At 36.1% G+C, this 19,795-nt stretch overlaps 1 protein-coding gene across 1 annotated transcript in view; it reads left to right on the forward strand.

Annotated features, from left to right (window-relative positions):
* LOC150099543 (mitochondrial coenzyme A transporter SLC25A16-like) overlaps positions 1 to 19,795 on the forward strand; it is a 144,440-nt gene that overhangs the window by 16,617 nt on the left and 108,028 nt on the right. The window contains exon 2 of the mRNA XM_090404372.1: positions 3,948 to 4,040. Within this exon, the coding sequence (XP_090260498.1) occupies positions 3,948 to 4,040 (93 nt within the window). The remainder of the gene's footprint in view (positions 1 to 3,947; positions 4,041 to 19,795) is intronic.

A 19,795-nucleotide genomic window follows, 5' to 3' on the forward strand; every position in this document is an offset into this window, starting at 1 on the left:
ATTTATTTAAGCCACAACCCAAAACCTATAAAGTAATAAAATACATGAATAAAGAAATAAAAGAAAAGATAAAAATACAAACAATAGATTTAGAAAAATGGGTGACCTATTTCCAAAATCTCTGGACAGATGAGAACAATGAATTAAAATTTTATAAGACAAAGAATGACCTAATAGAAAATATCACAATGTTAGAACTGAAAAATATAATAAAGAAGATGAAAAATAGGAAAACGCCAGGAGAAGACAATATAAATATAGAACTATACAAAAATGCAGGTGAAAAATTTAATGAAAGACTTTTGAAATTTTTTAATATGGTTTGGATGTCCGGAAAAACCCCTAACTCTTGGAAAAAAGCACTAGTCATCCCAATCTATAAAAAAGGAAATAAAGATAATTGCAATAATTATAGGGGAATTAGCCTGCTGAATACAGGTTATAAAATATATGCAGGAATATTAAAAGAGAAACTAAGCAGCATTGTAGAAAACAAATTACTAGAAGAACAAAATGGCTTCCGAAAAGGCCGATCCTGCATAGATCCAATTTTTACTTTAAAATTATTAATAGAAAAGAGAAGAGAATTTCAAAAAGAAACACATGTGGCGTTTATTGATTATGAAAAAGCTTTTGACAAAATTAGTCGACAAAAATTGTTTAAAATATTAACCAATTTAAACATACCAAACCAACTTTTACAAGCTATTCAAGAAATATATACAGGAAATAAAATAGCAGTTAAATTAGAACACACCTCAGAATGGAAAGATATATCAAGAGGAGTACGACAAGGATGTACCCTCTCACCTCTGCTTTTCAATATATATATAAATGAAATATTAACAATCTGGAAACAGCATAACCCATTTGGTATGCAAATGACCCCGCAAATGAAGATAGATACACTACTATTTGCAGATGATCAAATAGTATTAGCTACATCAGAAGATGACTTACAAAGATCATTAAAATCATTAAATGATATCTCAAAGCAATATAATATGACAATATCCAAAGAAAAAACAAAAATAATGGCATTCAAAGGAGAAAACCCAATAAGAAGTAAAATAGTAATAGATAATAAAATACTAGAACAAGTAAACACTTTCAGATACTTGGGATGTGAGCTATCATACGAAGAAGAAAAAGACATAGACACTAAAATATCAAACTTTGTCAAAGTAAATGGCATAATAAACAGTATATTTAAGCCATCCCTGGTACAAAAACACACTAGAATCAGACTATATAATGTCTTGTCAAAACCAACTCTACTATACGGAAGCGAAACATGGACCATGAAAAGGAAAGATGAAAAACGAATTCAAACAGCAGAAATGAAGTTCCTCAGAAAAACAGCTGGATATACCAAGTGGGACCACAAAACAAATGAAGAAATCTTACAATCCCTAAAAATCAAACCAATTAATTACTACATAAGACAGTATAAACAAAAATGGCTAGAACATTTAAATCGAATGGACAACAGCAGACTACCAAAAATATTATACAGATACAAAATAAGTGGAAAAAGAAGAATCGGAAGACCAAGAAAGAGATGGCATGAGACCGGAACAGGCCACATGGCCTATATTCCATGTTAGGAAGAAGAAGAAGATGAAATGAAGAGAGTGAACATCTCTACAGAGAGTTCCTGAAAAGTGAAGATCCTGAAATAGCAGATGTATTACTACATAGCCTGAACTCATCTTGAAAAACAAAATGGATTGATACGGTTGAAAACCTTGACTTCAAATGATCAAGTAGAAAAGCTTGGAATCTTCTCCAACAACTATCCACAACTAATCTACCAAAAAGAAAAAGCACAATTATCTTCCCTGAGAAAATAGCTAATCAAATCATTAATATGTCAAGGGCATCTCGGGACCGTGAACATACCAAGAAAGTTAAGAAAGAACTTGGAGCTTTAAAAACAAATGCCCCTGCTTTCTCACCATATGCCTCAATCTTCACTATAGATGAAGTAAAAGCCGTCTTAAAAGATATCAAAGCAGGCAAGGCCCCAGGCTTTGACGGTGTCCATCCTGAATTTCTGATTAATAGCAGGCCAAATACTATAAAATGGCTCTGTGAATTCTTTTCTGATATATTATTGACTGGCCGACTACCTAGCCAGTTTAAGAAGTCAAAAATAGTTGCTATTCTTAAACCTGGAAAACCACCCCAGGAAGCAAAAAGTTACAGACCTATTGCTTTATTGAGTTGTACCTATAAAATGTTAGAACGCCTTCTGTACAACAGATTGTCCATACCAATTATGCAGCATGTCCCGATTGAACAAGCTGGTTTTAGAGAAAAACGTGGTTGCTGTGATCAAGTGCTCACTTTAACATCATACATAAAAGCTGGATTTCAGAAGCAAGAAAAAACATCAGCTGTCTTCTTGGACCTAACAGCAGCCTATGATACAGTATGACATGAAGGTCTTATATACAAATTTCTTAGCATTGTCCCATGTAAACGGACTGCACACTTAATTTCCTCCATGCTCAATGAAAGTTTCTTTCAAGTTATATTAGGAAATAAAATGTCCTGACAACGAAAACTTAAATGGTTTTCCACAAGGGTCAGTATTGGCACCCTTACTTTATAACCTATACACATATGACTTGCCTACTACCATCTCACGCAAGTTCTGTTATGCTGATGGCACTGTAATTGCCATTCGACACAAAAACACGAGTTAGGCTGAAGACGTACTTACAAAAGATCTGAAAACAATAGGTGAATATTACAAAAAATGGAGACTCCAGCTCAATCGAGACAAAACAGAAGTATCAAGCTTTCACCTTAATAATCACATGGCAGATGTCACTTTACATATCTTCTTTGAAGGATGTTTACTACGACACTTCTTAACTACAATAAGTTAAGAACCCGTAACAACATAATATACAAAAACTAATAGGCACAACATGGGGAGCAACAACTGATAATCTGCGGATTACAGCTCTTGGTCTAGTTTTCTCTGTTGCCGAATATTGCTCACCAGTGTGGCTAAATGACACACATATTAAACTTGTTGATAGCCAACTAAATAATACAATGAGACTGATTTCTGGCACAATTAAATCAATGCCCACACACTGGCTTCCAGTTCTTAGCAACATTGTTCCACCGAATCTGCGCAGGACTAAGGCTCTCTTACAGGAGTATAAGAAAATCTTGAAGAACACAGCCCTACCAATACATTTAGATCTCCCAGACTTAAGTGTACAACAATTGAGATCAAGACATCCACCACTACAACTAGCCCAACTACTACTACAATCTAACTTTGACCTGAAGCAAAAGTGGCAAGAACAGTGGGAGAGCCAGACAGATGACATCACAAAATTTTCTCTCAAATGCTTGCTCACACCTCCCACGAAATTCCTGGACTCAGCTTAACAGAATACGAACTGGCCATGGTGTATGTGCGGACATGCTTTTTAAATGGGGTAAACGATCATCCCCACATTGTGATTGTGGAGCTCAAAGACAAGCTGTGGACCACATTGTGACTCAGTGTTATCTCGGAGCATATTCAGGAGACAAATTGAACTTTTTAAGTGCTACACCTGAAGCTATGAACTATCTGACCAATATGGATGTAACCATTTAATTTTATGTTTTTAAAGTGACAGTGTGTTGTACTGCATGTTTTGTTATTCATTCCATATGAATGAATAAAATAAACTAGATAAAAGCTTTTTTTTTTTTTTTTTTTTTTTTTTTTTTTTTTTTTCCAAATAAAAATATTTGACTCAATAACATCTTCACTATTTTTGTTTTATTTTTTTTATATTGTAAGTATACTTTAATACCAAATCATTACATTTTTTAATTTAATTAAATAATTTTTTAAATATTTATATATAAAAGAAATTTAGTTAGTTTGTGCTCTCACTTGTTTCTGCAATTTTTAAATTTTACACTTTTAGGTATTGCAGGCATGTGTGCAAAAACAACTGTTGCTCCACTAGACAGAATAAAAATACTCCTTCAGGCACACAACCAACACTACAAGCATTTAGGTATGAAGAATTTTTACTTATGATCAGGTTAATCTCCTTAGGCAGAAGTATATGTAAAGAAATGTGAAAATTTTATGCTTTTTTATGAGCTAATTATGCTTTTTAAAAGGATGAAGATATTCAATGCCAAAATATTATAAGCAAAACCGAAATCCCCTGTCTAAAAGTACTTTAATATCATTGTGCGTGTTACAAAGATCACCTGTTATTAGTATTCATATTTGAATAGGAAGAACTGTTAACATTACTTTCAAGAACTCAAGAAATACATATGCTAACATCATTATAGGTAGCGCGATCTCCATATAATTAGGAAATAATCTCTTTATTGGCCTTAATGCCACAAAATATAATAAAAAAAAATGGAGATTATTCTCAGAGATCGTGCTACCTACATCCCACTAGAACATGATCCCCCCAAAAAATGCAAGTTAAAAAAACTTAATTCTCCTGGCTGCCGGACATTGCAAAATATCTCAAACTTTTCAGTTTTTTTTCCTTCCCCGATTTATGGTTTACCAAAAATCCACAAACCTAATTTCATCCTAAGACCTATAGTACATGCCACTGATGCACCTTGCTACAAACTGTCAAAGCCACTAGCTAACTCTCTGACCCCCCCCCCCCACTAGTCTTACCACATCCTATATAAAAAAAAACTCTACCCATTTTAAAACCTTAATTGAAAATCTAACTTTAAATAATACAGATATACTGGTAAGCTTTGACATCACCTCATTGTTTATCAATATTTCCTTAAATGACACTCGAACACTTAAAAATGTTTTTCCTTCTGATCTTAGATCGCTTTTCCTTTCCATCAATTCTGGTTATTTTTCTTAGAAGAACAAAATCTACAGATGGACAGAGGGAAATGCTATGTGCCCCCCCCCCCTCCCACCAATTTTTACATGGAAAATTTTGAAAAAACAAGCCATAGACTCAGCCCCTCTTAAACCTTCTATCTGGCTAAGATATATAGATGTGTTCTCTATTGGCCTCATGTCCCAGACACATTAGACTCCTTCCTGTCACCTCAGTAGCCTACATCCAAGAATCCAGTTTACGATGGAAAAGGAAAATAACAATAGTTTACCCTTCTTAGACATTTTAGTAACACACCTTCCTAATGTTAACCTTTCCTTCTCTGTATATAGAAAATCTACTCACACAGGCAGATATATTCACAAATTCTCCCACCACCACCCCTCTCAACAATATGGCATTATTAAAACTCTAACCAATAGAGCCCACAAGCTTTGTTCAGAACCTCCCTTTCAACCACACTCAACCACATACACAACTTTTCTGATGGCTACAGCGATTATAGAATTAAAATAATAATCGGTTCCTCCTCCATTCCCCGGCCATCTCTTTAGGAAGACTTCAGAAATGCTATTACCATACCCTACATCTGTGGCACATAAGAAAAAATAGCCAGGTCCTTAAAAAAAAAAAAAAAAAAAAAAAAAGTACAACCTCCACACTGTTGAAGCCCCACCATAAACTTATTATCCTTATCTGTTCCACCAAAGATCAGCTCCCTCCTTTCTCAGTGCCTGGAGTATATCGAGTATCCTGTTCCTACAAGCTGGCTTACTTCAGACAGACTGGTAAATCAGCAACTATTCATTTAGAAGAACACAAGTCATACATCTGCAATGACGACTATGGTCTATCTAGCCTTGCAGACCATGTTTTGGATACAACCCACAGGACTTTTTTAAATAACGAAACCTGTGGTGCGTTCATAATTAGAAGAAACACACGTATAAACCACAGTGAAAATTATTTAATTGTAAATATTTCATCCTAAGTATCTTAGGACATCATCAGTACAGTATTTAAACAAAAATTAGGAATAACATACAGTTAGGGCGCATGATTACAATAGAATCTCATGAAAATGTGCATAACGTGCTAAAGTAGTACAAAAAAAACAAAAAAAAAACATTAATTATTTAACACAGTTTTTTGTATGATAATTTCCCATACTTTAGGAATAGTATCTTTTGCTTAAGTATTCTGCAAGTGAGCAGGTTCTTCTCTTAGTAGCAAAAACTTTTCTTCCATTCTCTTCTGTTCTGAGCCTTCTCTTTCAAGGTTGTGTACCTGTTTCCATTCAGCATTGTCATCTAGCATTGTTTTCCTTACTCTTCCTCTGGTTCTTTTTCCATCTATTTTTCCTTCAATGGCATCTCTGATGATTACATTTCCTCTCAGAATATGTCCGATCTGGTTTCTCTTTCTTCTTTTTAACCTCTTTAACAGACTTCTTTCTTCTTCTACTCTTTTTAAGACATCTTCATTAGTTATTTTTTCCATCCTTCTCCAAATCCACATCTCAAAGCTTTCTAAAATCTTAATTTCTTCTTTCTTCAATGTCCAAGTTTCAGCGGCATAGAGGACAACACTCCACACATAATATTTTATTAGTCTTTTCTTTAGGTTTCTGTTCATTTTACTTCTGAATAAATTCTATTTTCTATTAAAGGCATCTCTTCCCATCGCTATTCTTGCTTCACTTCCTAGATATTCAAATGTCTTTACTTGATTCAATTTTTCCCCATTTATTCCAATATCCATATTTGCCTCTTTCCTTGCTATTTTCATTACCTTTTGTTTTTCTTATGTTAATTTTCATTCCATAATTGATACAGGATTTCAATAATCTGTTCAACAGATGTTGTAGTCCTGTTTCATTATTTGATAATGCCTTGTCATCTGCATTTGTCGTATTGCAAATATCTGTCTACCTCCAATCTTTATTCCTTCTTCTGAATTCTCCATTAAATAAATACGGTTGCATAAAACTTCACAAAATTTGAGAAACATTAATTATCAGAGATCCCGCTTTACATCCTAGGCCATCTAAACACGCTCATAGAGGGTGCACCACCCAAATAGGACTTTAGAGTCAGCCATGTGTTTCACTTAGTATTGTATTGTATTGTATTTGAGTGTGTTGTTACAAAAGATTTTTGTAATTCCTGAAGATGTCTCGGTGACTGAGACGAAATATTGGCAGCATTAAAATTAGTTTTAATCCTTATCCAGTGCTATAAATATTCCATTAAACCTCCAATATGAAATCGATTGAACTGTTTTGCCAACTTTTGCAATATGTTCTCAGAACTGCAAATCTCTATCCATCAGCACCCCCATTCTTAGCCTTGTCAATTTCCTGTAATCCGGTAACATCTATTTGATGTAAAGTATGTAATTTTTTCATCTCTAAGTGCATTACCTTACATTTTGTAACATTAAATTGACAACCATTGCCCATACTGCCAATTTATTTAAATCATCCTGCAGGATGTCTCACCTTTATCAACTATTGCCCTTACCAGTTTTGCATCATCAGCAAACAACTGAACATTCCTCCCTTCAGTTTTCCACTATATTATTAATATACCAATTAATATACTACTTACCCTCATTTGCCTTGATTCCACTCCACTACATGCCACCCTCTTATGTCCATCTGTCAATCACCCTTCTGTCCATGTCACCAGCCTCATCCATTCCTATTCGTTCCAACTTATGTAATCCCTTTCCATGCAGTATTCTCTCGAATGTCTCTGCAAAGTACAGCAGTATCATGGTGTAGTCATTTCCTTTATTCAATTCTGCTGGCACTTTATTACAAAATCCTGAATAAATTACTAAGGTGGCGCCTATCTTTTATGAAGCCATGTTGCTCCTTAGAGTATCATATTTCTATTCACCCATTCCTGAATTTTGACTTTTAACTATCTTTTCCAATACTTTAATCATCACTCCAGAGATACTAATTGGTCTGTAATTTGCTACTTCTGTCTATGAGCCACCTTTTTGTAATGAAATTATCTTAACCTTTTTCCACTCCCTTGGAACCTTGCCAGAGCTGAGACTTAGATTAAAGAACTTTGTCAGAGACACTTCCATTTCACTTGCACATTCTCATAGCACATGAAATTCTTTCAAGTTCACTCTCTATTGCTCCCATAGTTCCATTACCTCTCATTTTGCTGCAACTTTCTTCCATTTCCTTGTATTATCAGAGTTACCTTTTTAAATTTAATGGTTATAATACAAAATCTATAAATAAAATAATCAAGCATGGGAATTGTCATTTCCCTTGACCATATGGGTTTAATCTAAGTCTCAGCTCTGGTTAGTCTTGAGGGGGTGAAAAGAGGGGAAAATAGTTCCATGGTATAAAGGAGGCTACAAGACTGATGTAGCAAATTACCAACCGATCAGCATATCAGGAGTTGTCAAAGTATTGGAGAAGTTGGTCATGAGCAAAATACAGGAATGGATAGATGGAAATGGGGTACTGTATGGGGGGAGGGGCACCATGGTTTTGTGAATGGTAGGTCGTGCCTCAGTAACTTCCTCACATTTTATAATACAGTGACAGCTGAGTTGGATAAAAATAATGGGTTTACAGTGATACTGCTAGACTCGCATGGAATTCTAATCAGTAAACTGCAGCACATGGGGATGGATATAGGGTTGGTGAGATGGATAGGAGGGTGGTTGGAGAGATATCAGAGTAGGTTATTCAGGAGTAGAGTCCAAAAGAAGGCCTGTGACTAGTAGCATGCTGCAGGGTTCAGTTCAGACCGCTACTGTTTAATTTGTTCATTAACGATATAGGAAAGGATCTGAGAGGAACTGTTCAGTTATTTGTTCATGATGCAAAGTGGAGTAGAGCAATAGTTAATACAGATGATGTCAAAATTTTGCAGGATGATTCAGATAGATTGACAGACTGGACAAAGGAGAATGGATGTCAGTTTAATGTGGCAAAGTGTAAGGTTATGCATTTTGTAGTGAAAAGATTACCAGCTATATACCACATTGGTGGTATACAGCTGATAATCTTGGTAAACATTGGTGGAATTGTACTCCAGGAAATTGAAGCCAGAGACTTGGGAGTGTTAGCAGATAGGAGTTAAAGTTTAGGGAACACGTAACAAAGGTGGCCAAAGGAGCTTATCAGATCACTTGGTTAAGAATACTGTTGACAAGTTTTTTGACAGGTTATTGTTTCTCTTTATTGAGCCTTGATTAAGACCCTATCTTTACTGTTGTGCAGATCTGGGTGCCAGGGTTTCTTGGTGATGAGGAGGTGGAGAGGATCAAGAGGCAAGTGACGAAGATGGTTGCAGGTTTATGGAATGAACCTTACGAGAACAGGCTGAAGATTTGCAGGTTACAGAAACTGGTTGATAGGCAGAAAAGGGATGATATGATTGAAACATACAAATTACTGAGGTGTTTTTACAAGATTTATTCATTTTCAGAACAGGTGTGTTGGTGGGAGAACTAGGGATCATCCATAGAAACTGAGTAAGAGTACACTTAGCAAGGTTGTTAGAATTAGGTTTTTTGCTTGGAGAGTAATGAATGAGCAGAATTGGTTGCCAGAGTCTGTTATGGATACCATGACTGTGAATGAGTTCAATGCAAAATATGATAGATACTGTGCAAATGTTCGATAATTCTTGACATAATGTTTAGGGCCTCTCTCTCGATGAGTCTAAGGACTCCTTGGAGTTGCCTGTAATAATAAGTTTTCAGAATTTGTCTTTCATATGTTAAAGGACTTTTAGATAAAAAAAAAAAAAAAAAAAAAAAAAAAAATAGCAAGACTTCTTGCCAGATTAATCCACAAGTCTCTTTCCATCCAGTTCATAAACTAAAAACATTCCTATCTCTCCAAAAGACAAATATCCTCCTCTCTTATCTTGAAATGTACAGACTCCTCTGCTCTTGCAGCTTATGTTAGTATGGACAGGCTGGTCACTCTGCATAAATTCACCTTGAAGAACATCAAGAATGTATTTTTACTCCAATAAATCTGGCTTAGCAAGCCATGCCTTATCTACAAAACATAGAATTCAGTGGAACAATACCAAAGAGTATTACAAAAAAGCTGTTTTCTTATGGAAAGGCTGCACAAAGAAAGCTGTGAAGAACACATTCACAATCCTAACTTTAACAAAAATGAATGCCTTAAACTTTCTCAATTTTGGGAAGTTATCCTAACTAATACTCACCATTCATGTGTTTCATAAATTGAAATTAATTGTTTAAATTTTAAAAATTTTATTAACTATTTTATTTCTTTATCTATTAATGCTGATGAAGTTATACTTCTACAGTCGAAAGTGCATATAATTTTTATTTATAGAGGTTCTCCATGGATTCAAAAGACTCATTGCAGGAGACTCACATTATTCATTAACACAATACTTATCATATAATCTTCTTAAACTTATTCACTGTTGGGGCACTCACAACTACCTCTGGTAGTCTATTCCACACTCTCCAAGTAAAGAACCTTCACATCCTTACTAATCATAGATTACTTATAGATAACTTCGAAGTGTGATCCCCCCTTGTTTTCCCCCTACTTCCCATGTATTGAAAAATTTGTTTTGTATCAGTCTTATAGAATCCCTTTAGTAACTTGTTTCTATCATATCCCATCTCCTTCACCTGTCAACTACACTGCAACCCACAAATCTCCATTCTATCTTTATAGAGAACATTCCAGACACCTATCACGAGCTTGGTCACTCGTCTCTGAATCCTCTCCACTACCTCCCAGTCCCCTAGAAATGCAGCTAGCCAAATCTGTGCACAGTAGTCAACATGTGGCCAAATCATAGCCATATAGGGAGAGAGAGAGAGCTTCAATTTTTTTTGCTTCTCAGTGTTGAAGACAACATCAAAGTAATCAATCCACTGAGCTATTTTGCCTACTCTTGCAAAATGTCCTCTAAATTTCAAATCTCTATCCACCATCACCCCAAGATCTGTAGTCTCACGAATTTCCTGTAATCTTGTACCATCAATATGATGTGAAGTATGTAATCCTTTCATCTCAAAGTACATTACTTTACCATTTTACACATTAAATTGACAACCATTATCCTTTGCCCATACTGCCCATTTATATAAATCATCCTACAAGATATATATCACCTTTATCAACTATTGTCCTGCCCTGTTTTGTATCATCAATAAATTGAATATCCCTCCCCAAACAAATCTTCTGCTATATTGTTAATCTATAAATTAAAGAGGAGTGGTCATAGTACAAAGCCCTTGGGCACTCCAGGGCTTTGTACTATAACTTTGTAGTTAGTCACTCTCATTCGCCTTGATTTTACTACAACTTTCCATTGGATATTCTGTCAAATGCCTTTGCAAAACCCAGCAGCATCATAATGTAGCCATTTCCTTTATCTAATTCTGCTGTCATCACTGTATCATAAAATGTGAATAAATTACCGAGGCAGGACCTCCATTTTACAAAACCATGCTGCCCCCTATAGAGGATCATATTCCTATCCAATCATTCTTGAATTTTACTTTTAACCAATTTTTCCAATACTTTAACCACCACTCCAGAGATATTAATTGGTCTGTAATTTGTTACTTCTGTCTCGGAGCCACCGTTATGTTATCCTCTTTCCACTCCCTTGGAATCTTGCCAGAACAAACTTAGATTAAACAACTTTGCCAGAGGCACTGGCAGTTCTCTTACACATTCTCTTAGCATATGAGTTGACATGCCATCCAGTCCCACTGCTATATTCACATTTCATATTTTTGAATATGTTGAGTACCTGATGTGAGAAATGGGGGTTCATCTGCCCCATTTCTCACATTAGTAACTGCGAAGTCTCCATCTAGTTGATACACAAAGTGATCGCTTAGTAACTACTATTTCTTCTGTTCTGTTATTTTATTGCCATCGACACTCAGAACAAGGTTATCCATCCATAATCATTATTTCTCTTACTTATTACATAGTAAAAAAAAAAAACTTCTGGATTTACTTTGGCTTTCTTAGCTAAGTTTCATCCACTAAATTACTACTGCTTATCCTCCTGACCCTGAGTATACAGTCTGATCCTTCCACTCTCAAAAAATCCCTGACCACTTCACTTGCACCACTGACATTCATTCCTTGTAGCTTCTTATGCCATGACACTGTTCCATGCTGCCACCTAAATTTGTCATAATTGCTAGCATTTTAGTTCTGTGAAAACCATTTCTCAACTGAGAATCCAATACATTCAGGAACCTCCCACAACAAAACTTCATAGTCACTTTTTCTAATTAGAGTTGCTACTGTAGTAGTTATAGATTATATCTTCTGATGTTTTTAGATCCAAAACTCTCTTCCTCTCCATGTGATAGTCCTCTCCATTACATGCTTTTTCAGGTAATTATCCCTTAATAACTGTATAAACTCCATTTCCTCCTTCTATTCTTATATCTCCATAGCTGAAGTTTCTCATGATGATTGCTCAGCCTGCATTCATTGTGCTAATCTGCTGATGCATGGCATCCACATCTTCCTCTGGTTTGTAGTTGCATTCAACAATAGATTTTGTCCTATTAGCCTCTCGCACTACACAGCTTCAGATGAAATTAAATGAAAGTCTTTTACAATCCTTAACTTTATTTTTCTTGGTTGAAGTTCTTTAACTACCATACCCATTTTCCTATCCTATTCCCTCTATCTTCTCTGAAAATGCACTGTCCCTTACATTCTATCCCTCTAACTACATCATTCTCTGTCAACCAGGTCTCACTAATACTGATAATTTTTGATCATGTTGAGCTGACCAGTACCAAAAACTTTACTTCTTTATTTTTGATACATCTGGAATTCATGTACATGCATTTTGAACATTCCCTTGGACCCACAGTTCTTTTGTCAGTTTCCCCATGACTAAGGACTTGTGACCTGATGTATTAGTCTTCTCTGTTTGTCCTTGGCTTCTGTTATTCTAAGTGCATCCTCCAGCCTTAGTCCAGTGGGAGCAGGAATTTGATCTTATCTTCCCTGGGGAGGGGGGGCCTTCTTTTTCTAGCTCCTGGCATCTTTCCCTGCATGAAGAGCTTTTCAGTGCTCTTTCCCTTTCTTCTTGAGGTGTATCCAAAATATCTGAGGATTTTTCTCTCCATGTTGCAGCAACTCATTTCAGGATTTAATTGATATCTTATGCTCTTGGTGGTTCTTTTCTCGCTCCAAGGTACTTAAAGGATCGTTCTCCAGACCCATATTTCAAAAAGCATTGAAACTGTTACCTTTTGCATAATGGCATTACCAGCCTATTCATATTTGAAACCTGGAAAAACTGCACCCAGCTGTTCATGGTGATTCCCTTCATTCACACATTTGTTCTAGGGGTTGTCAGATACATTCTCATTGTATCTCACTTAATATCTCTAGTTTTCCTGATTTTGCATTTCTAAACTTTCACTTTCTCCAAATGTCTAACTCCGAAACCATTCAAATATAGTCCATCGAGTATTATAAGTCCTTTCGTTCATCAAATTCACTCCATACGTTTATGGACTATTCCTCCACATCAGTGGCAGCCGATGAATATTTTAAGTGGGGGTGCTGCATATACAAAATAAAAATTAAAAAAATTCTTTTTCCTAATCAGTAACCAATTTATTAATAAATAAATTTACATATTAAGAAATTGCTTTATTAAAAATATTTCACCCTCACCGCCGAACAAACACCAATAATTAAAGTTTCGTATCTCACAGAAATAACACGCACAAGCATACGATACACTGCCCAAATGAGCAGTGTTGTAATCACTTGTAACGTGCAATGAGAAGTGCAAACGAATATCGGCGAGGCTAGCTGCAATTGGCCTAACATGATAATTCTGACACTGCGTTAGCTCGCAGTGCATTTGTTTCGTAATCTAAAGCTTTAATCGAACAATTTCAATTATTAACTATTCAATCAATGTCAAAACATAAGCTGTAACCTTTAACATGTTGTATTGCATTTATATAATGTTGTAAGCATTGTTATTATTTATAAACGCAAACAAAATTTAATTTTTTTCATTTTTTCCTTGGGGGTGCTGCAGTGTCGCAGTGCTTATGTACGAGCAGCCACTGCTCCACATAGATCTACATCCTCCTTGTGCACAGTCTTCTCATTATCAATCATGGCCACTATTCTCGGGTTTCTCCTATCATACCGAGGCAGCAGACTCATAATCTTTACTTTCTTACTCTTCATTTTTGCTTCTTTCAAATCCTCTTTCATTGCATGCTTCTCACCTTTCAAATCATTTGTGCCTGCCAAACCAATCAACTCTTTCACTCTCCCCCCCCCCCCTTCAAACTAACGGCTTCACTAATATCCTTGATCTTTGCACCTGAGAAACATACTTTCATCATGTTTTCATTAAGTACACTTTTTATCATCGAATTCCCATCCAATACTTTCTCTTTACTCCCAGTTTCTTGCCCCTTAATACTTTTCCCATTCACTTTCTTCATTCTCCTACTATTGACGTGATCTGCATTTCTTGCACTTGCTCATGAAGCATTTTGCATACACACTCGGTCACTTCACTCCACTCTTGCTTTCATACCACAAACCATTGACTCTTGGAAATGAATACATTAAACACACACTACATTGCACCAAGTCCTGCACGTCGATATCAAAGTCTTGGCTGCAATTTTTATCATATTCTTCGGTGCCAGGAACGTAGACTGCTTTTGAAACAATATCACGTAATAATGGTCACAGTTAAAGAAACTCAGTTAACAACACAGTCAAAAATAAAGAAAATGCCACCAATAATAATTAGCATTATCAATAGTGATGTCTTCCCCATGGTGCAGGACACTAGAATATACAGAGGATTTGAAATTGGAAGTGATCACTATTTAGTCTTGAGCAGGATAAAATCGAATTTCATATTGAAAAGAATAACATGTAAGAAAGTTTTAAAGCGAATAAAAGTTGAGCAGTTCTTAGATATGAACTGCAGACTAAAATACACAGAGCTTATTGAAGAAAAAATGAAAGAGTTTGAGAACAGGAACCAAACCTTGGAGATTCAGTGGCAAACTTTGAAGAAAACCCTGATTGATTCAGCCAGAGAGGCATGTTGTGAGGTTGTCTGCAAGGATAGAAAAATCAGAACTCCATGGCGGACACAAGAAGTTAAAGGGGCAGTGAAGGAAAAGAAGAAAGCATATCAAAAGTTTCTGGCAAAATAAATCAGCTTGTGCTGTTAGAGAATACAGAGACAAATGCAAGAATGCTAAACACTGTGTAAAACTAGCTAAACAAAAGTCATGGGAGGACTTTGGGCAAGAACATAGAATATAAATATCAAGAAGGTGGCAAAATATTCTGGAGGTTGTTGAAGAAGCTTAGAAATGGAGGAAAGAGTGCCTGTAAAAGGAGGTAGAGATGATAAAGGTGACACGAAAACGGGAGAAAAAGATATCCTTGAAGTATGGAGTAATTACTTTGAAAAATTGCTAAATGAAACAAGCAGTGATAGCACAGTGGTAAAAAAAATACTCAACAGGCATACAGTCATGAATACATATCAATACTTGAAGTAGAAAAACCCATCAAAGGCCTGAAATGTGGAAAGGCAGCAGGAGTAGATGATATTCGACCAGAAAGAAATGCTGAAGTATGGTGGTATAAAAGTCTTACAGAGTGGCTGCACTGCATAGTTCAGAAAGCCTGGACAGAGGAATGAATTCCCGATGATTGGAGTAGAGCTCTCATTGTACCCATATATAAAAAGGGAAATAAAACTGAATGTGAGAATTACAGAGGTATTTCTCTACTGAGTGTTCTGGCAAGACCTATGCAAGTATACTAGAGAAACTGTTGAGAAGAAGTGTGGAAGAAAAGCTTGGTGAAGAACAAGCTGGATTAGGGCCAAATAGAGACTGTCAGGATCAGATCTTCACTTTTCAGCAAATAGTTGAGAAAGCATGGGAATATAACAAAATCTATATTTAATTTTTGTTGATCTGGAAAAGGCATATGACAAGGTGCCAAGAGAGAAGCTATTCAATACGGTACAGTTATATGGTGTCAATGGGGCATTATATCAAGCAATACTTAGTCTTTATTTGAGTTGTAAGTCAGCAGTTAGAATTGAAGGAAGTACAGGAAGATGGTTTAATGTTAAATCTGGTGTGAGACAAGGATGTACATTATTCCCTCTGTTATTCATTATCTATATGGATCACATTATGAAGGAAAGTGGTATTAAACATGATATCAAAATTGGAGATGTTAATGTCAACTCTTTGCTTTATGCAGATGATGTTATACTCCTAAATAAATCCACTACAAGTCTGCAAGATTCCCTGAGTAAATTGAATAACTGTTGTAATAGATATGGAATGAAGGTCAGCAACAAAAAGACAAAGACAATGAAAATAGGCAGAATCGTTGAAAATGTCAACTGCGTTGTGAACGGAGAACCTGTGGAACAAGTGAAACATTTCAGCTACTTAGGCACGATTTTTAGTGAAGGTAAATTGAATTTGGAAATAGACAACAGAATCAACAAAGCTGGTATGGTAGGAAGTCAACTGAATAAATTCATATGGAATAAGAGAGAAATTAGTCAGAACAGTAAATTAGCTGTATACAAGAAGTGTTGAAACCGGTTTTAACTTATGGATCTGAGAGCTGGGTCAGAAGTAAAACACTTGACCCATGACTAGAGACCGCAGATATGAGAGTCCTGAGAAAGATTAGAGGCGTGAACAGATCGCATCAATGGCAGTATCATATTAAAAATGAGGATATTAGGAAAGAACTTGACATTGTCAGCATCCTGGAATGCGTTAGCAGAGCTAATCTCAGGTGGTATGGTCACTTGAACAGAATGGGCGAGGAAAGATTAGCAAAACAAGTGTTCTCTGCCAAGTTGACAGGAAAACGACCCAGAGGAAGACCAAGATATAGGTGGATTGATACAGTACAAAGTGCCTTAGACGATAGAAATATAAGATCTGATAATGTTGGAGTCTTGACAAGTAACAGACTGATTTGGAGGAAAATTGTAGATAGGAAGTTAGTAATGATGTAAATTTTTCATGTATTACTATCATATTCTGTACACCCCTGGAGGGTACATGTCAGGAATTTGATGATGATGCTATCATCCTCTTTTTCAAGTTTCTTCAGATTTCCTCCATTTCTTCTTCATTATCTTCAGACCCTCATGGATTCAAACTCATTGTTGGAGCTCCCTCTGTCTCACACAGCTTATTAAACTGTTCCTTAAATACATTCACATTCTCTGCAGTTACAATACTCACAGGCAGTTCATTCCAATCATTCACCACTAATCATCCAAAAAACCTGCTCACTTCCTTGCTCATATCCTCCTTATTCAGCTTCCAGGATGATCTCTTGTTCTCCCCCACCATTATATGAAAACCTCTTTCAACGTCCATTTGATAAAAACCCCTTGCCAACTTATGTCTATTATATCTTTCTCATCTTATCCACTAGACTGAACATTGTATATCTTCAAACCTTCTTCATACTCAACAATCCAGAGATCAGAAAGCATCTTAGTCAATTTCCTCTGGACCCTTTGCAGTATCTCTTCATCCTTTTGAAAACCCAGGTGACCAAATCTGTGCACAGTAGTCCATATGTGGCTTAATCAAAAGCCTTATACAATAGAACCATAATCTCCTTACTTCTGCAAGTCGATGTCCTCTGTCTGCATCATTGCCAGAAACCTGTTGTGCTGTACTCACAATTTTAGCAATGTGTCCTCTTAATTTTAAGACCTTATCTACCATCACCCTAAGATCTTTTATTTCATCCACCTCCTCCAATATATTCCCACCCACTCTGTACTCTACATCCCATCTTTGTTTTCCAAAATTTAAAACCTTACACTTTTATTGTAATAAGTAAGCCGAGTTCTAAAACATGATCTTCCTTTAACAAACACTTTACCATCCATCAGAGTGTCACTGTTGTAAATCCAGTCCTGGAACCTTTTCCTTACTAACCTCTCCAGCACTTTAATCACAATACCTGATTGTATAGATTGGCCTATAATTTGAAGTTTAAGTCATATCACCTGCCTTATGGAGTGATACAGGCTTGCCTATATCACTCCTTTGGAACTTGGCCCAGTGTAAGAATCATATTAAATGAGTATGTCAAAGCAGATATCAACTCCCTGGCATATTCTTTCAAAATATGTGGTAATGCATCAAGACCCACATCCTTAGTAATATGAAGTTTACTCCATTCTCTTTCTGCTCACCTAGTCACTCTCTGCTCCTCGCTTTCAAGTGCACTCAAACTTTGTACCCAAAGGATGAAATACCCTTTTATGAGGTGCTCATTTAATATTCACTCAACTTCCTCTGCAGTGGTTGTTTTATCATTTTCATTGTCAAAATTATCATTATCATTCTTCCATAATCTTTCTTCCTTCTGTTGGCTATATATCAAAAGAACTCCCCGAAGTTTTTCCCCCCCTTAGCTTCATAAGCTAAATGCTGCTCATATTGAACTTTTACTACACTTACCAATTGAGTTACTTTCCTTGTCTGTTCTTTACTTTTTATGCTACTGATTATTACCACTCATCTTATGCTGCCTCCATAATGCCTTATTCCAGATTGCATGCTTAACTCTTCATTTATCCATTTCATACATACATTATTTAAACTTCTGACCTTTGAAATATGTTTAGACATTACTTCTGCTAGATAGTTCTTGAAAAACATCCAAGCATCATTGAAATCCTTTCCACCCAGCTCCTTATTTCATGATAGTTTCAAGCTGTCTCGTGAAATTTTCAAAATCACCAGCCTTGTTTTATATACATCCTTTCCTCATATAGCTGGCAACCACCCAAATAATCAATTCATTGGCATTCATCAACTTCTTGATCGTCTCACACTCTGATGAGATGATCAAATCCAAGACACTCAATCTTTGCAGTTTCCTCTGTTACATAATGCCTAAGGTAGTTGTCCCAGAAAAATTCATTTTCTTTACTTCTAGATGCTATCTCATCATCCCAATTTATATTACATAATTGAAATCTTATAATGATCACCCTTTTCCTATTTTCTTATTTGTTTCATTGTCACCACCCTCCATGTTACCAGGTCTATAGCAGCATCTAAGTATTTAATTTTATGCATCTACTTCACACTACTGCCTCAAACTCCTGATGCTATTTTTACCTTTTACATCTTTACCTTGTATGAGCACTACTCATTTTCTATCATCAGCAGTACTTCACCTCCCTTTTTGTCTTTTCTATCTCCACAAAAAACATCATACCCTTCCATCTCTATTTCTGTCAGGATGTAATCTTCAACTAACCATGTCTCCTTTATTCCAACAGTTTTTGGTTGAACAAACTCAATTAATGCAACAGTTTCGTTCTCCTTATTTCTCATACTTTTAGCATCTGTATACAAACACATCAGTTCATTTCTAGGTCTGTAATAAGTTCTACTGATGCCACTTAGATGGGACTCCTCTATGTCATACCCCAAGCCAGTCACTCTCTTTCTCATTACTCATCCCCAGAATCCTATCCAGACCCAAATGCCCTCCCAAACACACACACACACATCCCAGTCCATCCTATTTCTTTTTTTTTTGTCTATTCACGCATTTGCCTCCTTTTAGCATCGACTTTTCTCGCACGGTGTCTCCATCTTCGCCCTGACCTCCCCCCCCCCCTTATTTCCCACTGGCTGTCTTGCACTCCTGTTCTTTCATTCTCCTCTCATGCTACTCACTTTTCTATTCCTAAGCACTCCTTCAATAGTGTAATAGGAGAGTAATGACTATAGAGAATGGTCATTACTCTCCCTTTCAGCAACCTCTGGATAACTCAACCAAAACCATTCAAATGCAGCTCATCACTTTTATACAGTTC

This window comes from Typopeltis vanoorti, chromosome 14 (assembly GCF_054136105.1).
Source record: "Typopeltis vanoorti isolate ZY-2024b chromosome 14, IOZ_Tvanoo_1.0, whole genome shotgun sequence".
Classification (NCBI taxonomy): Eukaryota; Metazoa; Arthropoda; class Arachnida; order Uropygi; family Thelyphonidae; genus Typopeltis; species Typopeltis vanoorti.